At 40.2% G+C, this 12,684-nt stretch overlaps 1 protein-coding gene across 1 annotated transcript; it reads left to right on the top strand.

Moving 5' to 3' along the window:
- Window positions 1-2,793: 2,793 nt before the first annotated feature.
- Window positions 2,794-11,283, top strand: LOC139301065 (acylphosphatase-2-like). Its single transcript, XM_070924344.1, has 4 exons — window positions 2,794-2,848; window positions 6,483-6,499; window positions 6,788-6,897; window positions 11,109-11,283. Exons 1-4 carry the CDS (start codon window positions 2,794-2,796, stop codon window positions 11,221-11,223), a joined length of 297 nt encoding a protein of 98 aa, XP_070780445.1. The 3' UTR covers window positions 11,224-11,283.
- The last annotated feature ends 1,401 nt before the right edge of the window (window positions 11,284-12,684 follow it).

Here is a 12,684-nt window from a genome sequence, read left to right as displayed (position 1 = left end):
TGTTAGATATCAGTAGCTGCCAGTCAGCAGATATGTGACACTCAAAACACATTCAGCTTTATTACAGGCCTATTACAGGTTTATTGCAATAATTCCTCTTAGAATATTATAATATATAATGATACCTCATTAATGTCACAGCTCATATTCTCACCTGTTTACTGTCTGCAGAGAGAATAAATCAGCAGACATTTTGTTGAATGTTGTGTACAGTTGTTCTGGTGGTTTGGAAACATTGTTCTGAGAGTTTTAATATGATCAGACTGTCTGCTGCACTCTTTGGTTTTTGGTCTCAGCTGCCTGATGAACTCACCTCTTGATCTTCCTGAAATTTTACTTTTTCCTTCACATTCATTCAAAACTAACAGTTTGTTGAGATTGCTCTTCCTCTTCTGTTATTCAGGATTAAAAAATCATTTTCAGAGTTTTCATATTTGTAAGAAACATGTTTTGTCTTTTTTTAAAATATGAATATTAATAGACTAAGATTGACAATGCTTTTGTAATAAGCGCTCCTCAACCTTTAGGGTTGCGTTGGTTGATACTTTCAACGTTTGAGTGAATACTGATCCTTTCAAAATCGTGGAGGTGCCTCCTAGTGATATCCCAGATTTGTAGATACCTGAAAAGAGGTGAGGAAAGTAGGTCATACTTCTGTAAATGACCCAAAAATGTGTCCATAGATAAATCCTGCATAGTGACTAGACCTCTCTGTTTCCACTTAATGAAAACCCTGTCTTGTAAACCAGGAAGAAATGTATGGCTATTATATATTAGGCTGTTCAAGTATCAGGAATTTTAAGGTACGATCTGATCTGTTTCCATATTCTAAGTGTGTTGAAATTGACAATGTTGACATTGTTTAAAGTTGTGATGTCCCTTTACATGAGGCCTGTTCTAACCAAACCCATTCAGGGGTCTCATTATCATTATCTTAGAGTGTTTCAGTCTGCCACACTTTATTGTGAAGATTGGCTACCCAATAGTACCTTCTAAATTGGGGGAGGCCAAATCCTCCCTCTGTTTTTGACTTAGCTAAGTATTTTTTAGCAAGTTTAACTGACTTATAGTTCCACAGGAATGGGATAACTGTTAAATCTAGTTTCTCAAAATGTTTTAACAGTATGAAGGCTGGGATTGATTGGAATAGTTATAAAAACCGTGGAAGTGTGACCATCTTGATCGCATTACTCTTCCCTGTAGTGGACAGCGTCTACCAGAATTCAATATTATCATCATGTTCAGCCACTTTCTTATGCCAATTTGTCTGTAGCAATACTTCAGGTTCTCTTATAATAATGATTCCCAAATACTTAATAAAACTGTGGGCTATTTTGAATTGAATAGAGTTCAAAAAATGTTGCACTAAAAGTTTCCAGAAGGTTTAGTAGAGGTCGAATTGATGTCTCTGGTTCTGTCAGAGTAGTGCAAGTGCAAACGAAAGAGATTTATTTTCTGTTCATCTCGGTACTTGCAAACATAAGTTCTCAAAATGTAGGAGAGGACAAGACAAGGTGGTCGTGTGAAACAAATGGAAAGCAATTTAACAAAGCTAGGTCTGACTAAATTCTACCTCATAAAATTTTTTTTTAACTTGCTTATCTACAAAAAAAAGAACTTCACCAAAACGAATACCGAGGTGGCACCAACTGGCACTAACCCTAACCCTAACCCAATCCTAGTGTCTCCAGACAAGGGTTAACTGCATGTACGACAAATGTAAAGGGTACATCAACTGACCTATCATCCTCGACCTCCCACCACATACCTTATTCCATTATCCTTCACAAGTTTGCTGCAACTGTGCAACGACAGCTAAGGCAGACTTGAATAGGCCAGCTCGAACGTCCAAGGGATCCAAAAAGCAGCATGACCGGACTCACAGCGATGATAGGTGAAGGATAGATAAAAAAAAGTAAAAGAGAAATTAATAAATAATGCTATCAGTTAGGACCTCTGATATATTAGTTATATATACGACAGTAAGTTCAATCAAAAAGTCCATGAGCTGAAAACTGCAATTGATAAAGTTATTACAGAATACATTGTAGATATTTTTCTGTCTGCATCTTCACACTGAGCTGAAGGTCAAACAGCTGAATGATTGTTTCCTGTCTGAAATATTAAATTGAGACTTCAGATAAAGATACAGGTATTTGTTACTCAGGTGTAGTATAGAAGGTTCATTCAAACCTACACATACTTCTGTGAAAAAAGGCAAATCTGCTCACGTCCGGCATCTTTATGCGTGTGTATTACTATCTAAAATACACATTGATTCTTCACTTCAGCTTATTTTATTAAAACAATGTGAGTGAAAAAATGTGTCAGTGGAGAAAGAAAGTGTCTTTATTTATTTCTTAAATAACTTAAATAAAATCACCTCACACTTCTTCATGCTTTTTGTTTTTACTTTGGAGTAATTATTTTGGTACACAGTTCATAAATCACTTGACTAGACTTTTATTTTGTCAAACATTGACAGGAAGTTTTCTATGTTGTCACAGATGTCTACAATACATATTACCTTCAAAATAAATTAATTATAATCACTCAGTTCAATTTTTCATGTATTTTCAGTTCATCTGTGAAAGATGTTACAGGAAGCTTCTCTTATTTTGACACATCTTAAAGGAAGCTGTTATGGATTGAGTAGTACTCAGTATTTTGACTGTTAGGGTTAGGGTGTCAGATATCACAGATTAAAAATAAATCGAGCTGAGTGCAAAGTTAAATTTAAGGGTGGCTTACATGTTTCTGTCTGTGCTTTTATTTTGTCTCTTTAACTTCGTCATGTCCAAAAACAAACTGACTTCAGTGGATTTTGAGATTTTTGGGAATGTGCAGGGTAGGTCACATGTCACCTGCATGTTAGTGTATATGTATTAAGTCATATATAGTTACAGACATGTATGATGTTGGTTTTGATTCTCTGTAATATTTCTGTAGTGTTTGTATGATTCCTGTTACATCTTAAAAACATTCACTATATATAAAAAATATTCCTGCAGGCGGTGACTGATAGTTAGGGTAAGAGGTATGTTGTTTTTTATTTGGGAGAAGGCTGCAATATTTCTATATTATGTACATATTAGTAAAGTAAAATAAAGTTTATTTAAACTGCACATTTAAACCCAGAGTTTAAGTTAACCAAAGTGCTGTACAGAAGGACATTAAATCTTCAATTCAATTCAATTTTATTTATATCGCTCCAAATCACAACAAAAGTCATCTCATGACACTTTACAAATAGAGCAGGTCTAGACCGACTCTTTATTATGTTATTACAGAGACCCAACAGTTCCCACCATGAACAAGCACTTTGGCGACAGTGGCAAGGAAAAGCTTCCTTTTAAGAGGCAGAAAACCTCGAGCAGAACCAGACTCTAGGTGGGCGGTCATCTGCTTTGACCGGTTGGGTTTGAGAGAGAGAGAGAGAGAGAAAGAGAGAGAGGGGAGAGATAGACAGACAGAAAGAGACAGAGAGAGAGATAGACATAGAGACACAGACAGACAGGCAGACAAGCAGACAGGCAGAGATGTATGGCAGCACTAGCAGTAGAAATAGCAGCTATAATTATAATAATAATGGAAATATGACTGATAATAGTAGTTACATCTGTAATAATAGCTGATTAATAATAGCAATAACAGCTTTAATAGTAACAGAACTACGACTAAACATAATAAGTGTAGTGATGAGAGTCAAGCAGGCCCATGGTGGCAGCAGCCAGGCGTACCAGGACCACGAGCCACAGGAACCTGCGAGACGACAAAGCACAAAAAAACTCCGGGAAGATATAAAGTTAGTAACATGCTTCGGAGGGACATGAATGTGCAAAGATGGAGAGGGAGAGGAGGAAAGCTCAGCGCGTCATGGGAAGTCCCCCAGCAGTCTAGGCCTATAGCAGCATAACTAGGGGGCTGGTCCAGGCAGGCCTGAGATAGTCCAGTCTTGATGTAATGAAAGTGTTAGGAAAGCTAACTGGCTGGACCCCAAAATGCAGACACAAGAATACAGGCCGAGCAGGTTCAGAGTTCTGAAACAATGATTTATTGTTAAATGGAGAAGAGAGGGAGTTCCGGGGGATTCGTAGTGCAGGCTGGATGCCGTGGTAACTGAAGCAGGCATGAGCCAGAAAGAAGGCCAAACTGAGAGGGGGTTCTGGGGGGGATCGTGGAGGAGGCTGGATGCCGTGGTGGTTAGAGCAGGCGAGGACCGGGGAGAGAGCTGACAGGGCTGGAGATCCACAGGAACGGAGTGGAGACGAGGAGGAGCAGGCAGGCAGGTGCAGGTGAACCGGGGTCTGGGAGACGGAGAGAGAACAGGCATAAATCACCGAGTACGAGCAGGTTAACTTAAGCACAAGGAGCCACACAAATTACCACGGTAAGGTAACGGACGATCTGGCGCTGAGTGGAGAGCTGAGCCAGTCTTTTATACTGGAGTGGTGTAGATGGCTTGATTGGATGATCTGAAGCAGGTGTGTGATTGGCGCAGGTTGTGGACAGGTGAACTGGAGTAACCTCCTTGTCTCCGCTCGGTGGCAACTCTCCAAGGCAGACAGGGGGAGACAAACACACACACACACACACACACACAAGGGAGAGAGAGAGAGAAGAAACACAGGGAGACAAACTGGGGATACTGACAGAAAGCATAAAATTACTTTTTCCATATCATGGAACGAAAGAACTGGCTTGAGCTTGGAGATGGTTTTTAACTGATACAACATACGTCCTGTTGCTCCAGTTTGTTCCATTGTGCTCACAGGTCATGTGGGTTAGCAGAAAGTTTGCTAAAGTTAAGTCTAACGATTGTGCTTTGTGACCTCACATATTGTTATCCAATAGCTAAGATGATGTTCAGAGGTTGACCTTTTATGGATCTTCGACACCCCAAGAGCAGGGGGGTGAGGGTTATAAAAGGAAGAGTGAAACATGGCCTGTGACTTTTTTTTGGTCTTTTATGGGCTTTTTGGTTTTTGTCTTTTTTTGTCATTTGGGATTATTTGGCTGTTTTTTGCCTATTTGCTTTTTGTTTACTTTAATTTTGTATGTATTTCTTTTTATAAATCTTGTAACTATTTACTCTTTTTGGTAAAACTTAAACTTAAAACTGGGTTGTATTTTTTACTGCCAGAGCTCACAATCAAAGGTAACACCCAGGATTTTTGCATGTGACTTCACATATGGGTGAGGTGGCCTCGCATACTGGCGAGATGGCTTCTGGGGTTTGAGGAACAAAAAATGATTACTTCAGATTTGTTACTGTTAAGCTGAAGGAAGTTGTTTGCCATTCAGCCTAATTTCCTCAGTCCATGAGAGGTTGTAGGGAATCTCGAGATTTTATTATTAGGTACAGCTGTGAGTCATCAGCATAAAAATGGCAAGAGATGTTAAACTTCCTTATAATATTTTCAAGGGTTAGGGTTAGGGGTTGACAGAATGATGTCATGGTCCACAGTATAGCAGGCAACACTAAGACATAGTAAAACCAGGATGGCATTATCCACAGAGTCAACAGATCACAATAGATCATTAGTCACCTTTAGCAGACCAGTTTCAGTGCTGTGGTATTTAGGAATGTTTGAAGTTGTGAAAGGACAATTTTCCCCGTTATTTAACACATGGCAATTTGGAAAAAGGCCGATAGTTATCAAAGTATTTAACATCAAGATTTTGGTTTTTGAGCAGGGGCTGGACAACTGCATGTTTAAAACATGCAGGGACAGTGCCAGAGGCTGACCAAGAATTCATAATCACTTGAATACTAGGGCCAAATATATCAAAAATATCCTTAGTGATACAAGAGGGCACAACATCATGGATGGAGGTAGTCGGTTTCGTAGACATGACTGTGTTCCTCATGTCAGGCAAAGAAACCAGTTGAGGTAGACCGGACCCCTGAGGAGTAGGTGGGATGTCATAGAGAGGGGGAGAGAATAGTGATTTTTCAGTGAAAAACTTCAAAAACTTCTTCTAAACAAAATTTTAGGTCTGTGAGAATGTAAACTGATTATCTCTATTACATGTTTTGGCAGCTGTTCGGAAATTAGCCAGACAGTGTTACTACCGGAGCAGGACAGTAGGGGGTGCTGGTGCTCCCAGAATACATCAAAGTCAGAATCAGAATCAGAAATACTTTATTGATCCCCGGGGGGAAATTGTACTGGAAAAGTCGTGGACAAAACCAATGTTGTGGGTAACAGGCAGACTGGAGTCACGTGTGAAGGCTGGATCCATAGTGCAGCTCCTCGGCCCAGCGTGGGACTGGACCGGAGATGAGAGCAGACTTTCCTCTGCTGTTGAGAAAGTCAAAGATAAAGTCAGCTCTCTGTGTCATCAGTGCTGATGTGGACTATTGTTTTCATGATTGTTGATGGGAGTGAAGCCAAGAGACCAGCGAGCAGGTTTATTATATCAACTGTATATAATGATGTTTATGATGAGAGACTAATGAGGTGTTTGTCTGTTTTCAGGTGTTTGCTTCAGAATGGTGAGCTTCATGATAAACTTCTCTCACTTCACATTAATATATTAGTATTCATACTAATAACTCATAACATTATACTGATACAATGTTAGAATAATAAAATTATTTGTTGTTATAATGAAATACTGTAATAATTATTATATAATTTTATAATGAAAAATGTTGAAATTATATACTGTTATAATGTCATAATGATATCATGTTATAATGTGTGTTTTTTTATTATTATTTCTATAATATATAATAATTAACGAAGTAAACATTAAAACGTGATTCCGATCTGTCTGTCAGTATACAGAGGATCAGGGCTTGAGTCTGGGACTGAGCGGCTGGGTGAAGAACACCAGACAAGGAACTGTGATTGGTCAAATCCAGGGACCTCTGGACAAAGTCAACAACATGTGAGTCCAAACTGACCAATCAGTGAAGACTCACCTCCACACACTGACCAATGCTGAATCAGCTGTTAGCAGCTCCTGTTTGCAGTGTACTCGTGGATGTACAGACAACTATCACTTAAAAAACTTAAAAACATAATGATTCTCAGGCAAGCGTCTTTCTTCTCTGATTTCTAAGTGGATTTCTGTAGGTTAGGGTTATTCTGGATTGACATCAGAGATAATGATATCCTCTGGAAGTGTGAGTTGAATCATACTGAATGATTCAATATGTGTTTCATGTCTGTGAGTTCAGATCTGACTGAGTTATGACTCTGAGAAGAAGAAGCACACTAAGTGTTTTGAAGTATCTTAATCAGCTCCATGAGCTGTGAGTCACTGCTGCAGCTTTAACTGCTGACAAACTACAATAACTAACTTCCTGTTGTTTTTATCACCTGCATATACCTGCCCTTTCACCTCATACAGTATCTCGACTCACCTCTCTTTGAACTGTTTCCTCTGACTGTCCAAAAATCCAGATGAGAGAAGATCCAAGTTCATCAACATGTCAGTCAGTACCACCTGCTGAACGACCCACTCTCTGCATGGCCTTGTGGTCCTGTTCAGTGCTATTTCCGTACCAGGCAGTGATACGGAAACCAAGGACCCATTGATATTAAGGGGGGCAGAGTTCCTTCCCTGCTTCTTCCCAAGGTCCACTATCAGTTCACTATCACTTACTCTTGCTGACGTTAAGGAGTAGGTTGTTGCCCTGACACCAGCAGGTCAGGTCCTCTACTTCCTTCTGGTTTCAGAATCAGAAATACTTTATTAATCCCCAGGGGGAAATTGTACAGTACCGGTGCTCCCATTCAAGATTAGAAAGTAGCATAAGTGTAGAGCTAAAGTATGTACAAAATATAAAAATAAGAAATATATAAATTAAAAATAAAGATAAAAATATACACATTTACAATATTTAAGTGAAAATAAAAGTAAAAAAATATATATATACAATAACAATGTATATGCATGTGTATATATATATATATATGTATGTATGTATTGCACTGTTGTGTATGACATATATGTATTGCACTGGCACATTTAAAGAATAAATAATGAGGTAGTATATGAACAGGTGAAGTAGATCCAGGTTTCCAGTCTGTTTCTTCTGAGTGTCAGTGACACTCAGAGTGAGGAGTTGAACAGTTTGATGGCCACAGGCAGGAATGATTTCCTGTGGCGCTCCGTTGTGCATTTGGGAGGAATGAGTCTCCCACTGAAGCTGCTCTTGTGTCTGACCAGCACGTCATGGAGAGGATGTGAAGCATTATCCAAGATGCCCCGCAGCTTGGTCAGCATCCTCCTCTCTGACACCACCGTCAGAGAGTCCAGCTCCACCCCCACAACGTCACTGGCCTTGCAGATCAGTTTGTTGAGTCTGTTGGAGTCCGCCACCCTCAGCCTGCTGCCCCAGCATGCAACAGCATAGAGGATAGCACTGGCCACCACAGACTCATAAAACATCCTCAGCATAGTCCGGCAGATGTTGAAGGACCTCAGCCACCTCAGAAAATAGAGACGGCTCTGGCCCTTCTTGTAGAGGGCATTAGTGTTCTTTACCCAGTCCAGTTTATTGTCTATGTGGACTCCCAGGTCCCAGGTATTTGTAATCCTCTACAATGTCCACACTGACCCCCTGGATGGAAACAGGGGTCATCGGTGCCTTGCTCCTCCTCAGATCAACAGTCAGTTCCTTTGTCTTTGTCATGTTGAGCTGCAGGTGGTTCTGCTCGCACCATGCGACAAAGATGTCCACAGCAGCCCTGTACTCCTCCTCATCACCCTTACTGATACATCCAACTATTGCTGAGTCATCAGAAAACTTCTGAAGATGGCAGGTCTCTGTGCAGTAGCTGAAGTCTGTGGTGTAGATGGTGAAGAGGAAGGGAGAGAGGACAGTCACCTGCGGGGCCCCGGTGTTGCTGACCACTCTGTCTGACACACAGTGTTGTAAGCGCACATACTGTGGTCTGCCAGTCAGGTAGTTGACAATCCAGGACACGAGGGGGGCATCCACCTGCATCTCCGTCAGCTTCTCACCCAGTAGAGCCGGACGGATGGTGTTGAACGCACTGGAGAAGTCAAAAAACATGACTCTCACAGTGCTCGCCGGCTTATCCAGGTGGGCGTAGACGCGCTTGAGCAGGCAGATGATGGCATCCTTAACTCCAAGTCGGTGCTGATAGGTGAACTGAAGAGGTTTCAAGTGTGGCTTGACCATGGGCCGGAGCTGCTCCAGGACGAGTCTCTCCAGGGTCTTCATGATGTGGGAGGTCAGTGTCGCGGGTCTGTAGGCCTTGGAGCCACTGGGACGCGGCGTCTTCGGCACAGGAACGAGGCACAGCACGGGGACCCTCTGAAGACTCAGGCTCATGTTGAAGACGTGGTGAAGTACTCCACATAGCTGGGGGGCACAGGCTTTAAGCACCCTGGGGCTGACACCATCAGGGCCTGCAGCCTTGTTTGAGTGGACTCTCATCAGCTGTCTCCTAACATGGTCAGCAGTGAGGCACATTGTAGAGGTGACCGGTGGGGGAGGGGTGGTGTCGTCAGGTTGAAGAGTGCCGTCAGCCTGGGGACTGGGGGACGAGGTGTGAGGAAAGCTCTCACAGGGGGGTGGGGGGCTGTGAGGAGGGGGAGGGGGGAGTGGAATAGGTGAAGGTTGGAGGCAGACAGCAGAAGAGTCATGGGGTGGCGAGCAGGGCCCACAGAGGCAAATCTGTTGAAAAACAGATTCAGTTTGTTGGCCCGGTCCACACTGCCTTCAACTCCTCTGTTGTTGGTCGGCCTGTAACCAGTGATGGTCCTCATTCCACTCCAGACCTCTCTGATGTTGTTCTGCTGGAGTTTCCACTCCAGCTTCCTCCTGTACTTCTCCTTGGCCTCCCTGATCTTTACCTTCAGTTCCCCCTGGATTGTTTTCACCTCGTCCCTGTTGCCAGCTCTGAAGGCCCTCTTCTTTTTGTTTAGGATGGCCTTGATGTCCTTTGTCACCCATGGCTTGTTGTTAGAATAATAATGGACAGTCCTTGCTGGGACAGTGGAGTCCACACAGAAGTTGATGTAATCCATGATGGGGGTTAGGGTTATTTTATTTCTTGAAGTAGAAAAATGGACCCTTGACAATCTTATATGTTGTCACCCAGGATTTTTGAGTTTGAATGTATATATGTATGAACTACGTTGAATCATGGGAATTAGCTTTTCCTTTACAAGCAAAGGTTTTTTCATTTACCACTTATTTAATAATTGGTAACATACATTTTTAAGTCATTCTCATAAAAATCTAGTTTTTGCATATTATCGAAAAGAAATGTAAAAAGTGTTATGTACTTAATTACCATAATTATGAACACAAGTTTTGAAGTTGACAACCATAAACATTTTTTATTTTGAAGTGCAGTTTTGTATTTGAACACACGGCATTTAACTCATTAAAAAATGAAAAAATATTTAAATTGCCCCACAAATTATAAATGAACAAATTGGCGATATTGCCTTGTAGTAAGCAGTAGTAAGTAGTAAGCATACTCAGTTATGCCATCACAGCACAGTTATTGTCCTAAAACCAGTGCCAAACATGTTAAATCTGTAAAATGTTAACTCCAGTTTTAAAACCATTTTGTAAAACATTTGTAAAACTAGTTCAATGCAAGTGCTCATTAAATATTAACTTTAAATGGCCATTTCAATGCTGTTTTTTACACAATATAGTAAAGATATACCATAGTTGTGTATTAAAGACCTTTTACATTTGTTTTCGCAGCAGTATTTGAAACAGTATGAAACAGTGTCTTACATTATTTGAACACATGTTTATATGACATCATAACAATATTTATCAAAATGTTTATATTGTATGTAGCTCTTTTTTATTATGGAAAACATGACAAACAAATCTGATTATTATTATTATAGCTAGACGACATAGATTTATGCAAATGAACAAAATAACTGGTATTAGTTGTAAGAACGTGTTGTTGTTTCAGAAACAGAGTCTCTGTTACTGATGAGAGTTCATCACACTGGAGATAAATGTCATTAAAAGAGTCTGTGAAAACACCTGAGAGTACCTGGTCACACCTTTACCTCGACTGATGTGGGGTGTGAGTTCATCTCTGACACAGGTTATCTACATTTCATCTTCTTCTCCTTGTGTTTTTCAGGAAAGTCTGGCTGAAGAGCATCGGCAGTCCGAGCTCTCGAATAGACCGAGCCATCTTCTCCAACGAGAGAGACATTTCTAAACTGGAGATCCATGGCTTCTCCACCCGCTACTGAGCACGCTCAGACACCTCTGAGGTCACATCATCAATAATCATCACATATGCAAAAAAAATCATTTTACTGTAACTGAAAGTAGAGCTGAAACAGTTAATTAATCAATGAGTCAATAGACAGAACATGTTGATTATTGACTATTTAAATAACTTATATCATCAATCTCTGGCCTCTTCCGTCTCAGATTTTCTGTTTTATATTACTTTTCAAAAACATTTTGCCCTAGTTTCTTACATTTTTATCATGTATCAGTGTAAAAAATTATCTGAAAATGAACTGATAATGAAAGTATTCCATTGTTGCAGCAGTAAATTGTTTTATCTGTTAAATAGCACCAAATGTGGATTAATCTGCTACAACAAATGCACTGTTTCCTCCTGTGTTAGTGAGGTTTAATAAAAACTACAGTGACCATCTGTTTTAGGAAATTACTGAGTCTTTTTATACATGAAACTATATATTTGTTAGCGGTTATGTCGAGATTGTTCCTTTGTGCAACTTTGGCTCAGAGTTGCATCATGTGTCTCAACCCTGGTAAACCTTCTCACAAGTCTAGTTTAAAAATTATTTTTGTGGAGGTGTTTTTACAGACTTATATCTGTAGTAAGAAACAATGGGCTTGGAGTTGTGGACCATAGACAGGAAGTCAGACAGTACTGAGAGACGGACCGACAGATTGTTGGTTTGAGTCTGAACATGGTGTGTTTATTGATGATAAAAAAAACAACTGATCATTTAAGTTTTCAAGTATGAGTAAAAGTTTCCTTCCAAAATGTAACTCACAGCAGTTTAATAAATAAATATAGCCTGATCTGTGGCTGTACACTCATCTGTAATGTCCACAGTCAGATTATCTGTTATCATGCAAGTTCATGTTTTCTCTCTCTCTCTGACTTCCTGTCTATTTTCCAAACACATTCAAGCTGTTTTTTAACATTCTGCTGTTGAACCTGTCAGATCAGCTGAATGACAATAAAGTTCAGAGAGTATGAATAAAGTTTGGACTAACAGTCTGAGGTTTATAAAGGAGAGAGTGGCGGTGTAGCTGCTGACAGTTTCCACATGATGGCAGTGTTGAATCAGCTGATCTCAGGTTAGCAGGTCACTTCCTGTTTCTGTCAGCCTGAAAAAAAGCTGAAGAAGAAGAGAGATAATACATTTATAGTTTCATCATGTCAATTAACAGTCAAGAGTTTAATTAGGAGGAATTTAATAAATTCCATTCAATTTTTTTAAATAGCACCAATTAGCTTTTTATTAGCTTTTTAAAACTGCTGTCAGAAGGCAGCTGATGAGTTCCGAGATCCGACTGTAAACAATGAGCAGCATCCGGGCTGGTCTTGGCCCAGATATCCATTGTCTGGAGGAGGATCATCTGTCCATCAATAATCTTCGCCTTTCTTTTTTAATCTCATTATTATAATATATAATATTAAATAATAACATAAGCTTTGGCAGTAT

The sequence above is a fragment of the Enoplosus armatus genome, chromosome 2, assembly GCF_043641665.1.
Source record: "Enoplosus armatus isolate fEnoArm2 chromosome 2, fEnoArm2.hap1, whole genome shotgun sequence".
In the NCBI taxonomy this organism is placed as follows: domain Eukaryota; kingdom Metazoa; phylum Chordata; class Actinopteri; order Centrarchiformes; family Enoplosidae; genus Enoplosus; species Enoplosus armatus.
The sequence above is the reverse complement of the archived record's forward strand: the minus strand, read 5'-3'. Positions and strand labels throughout refer to the sequence as shown.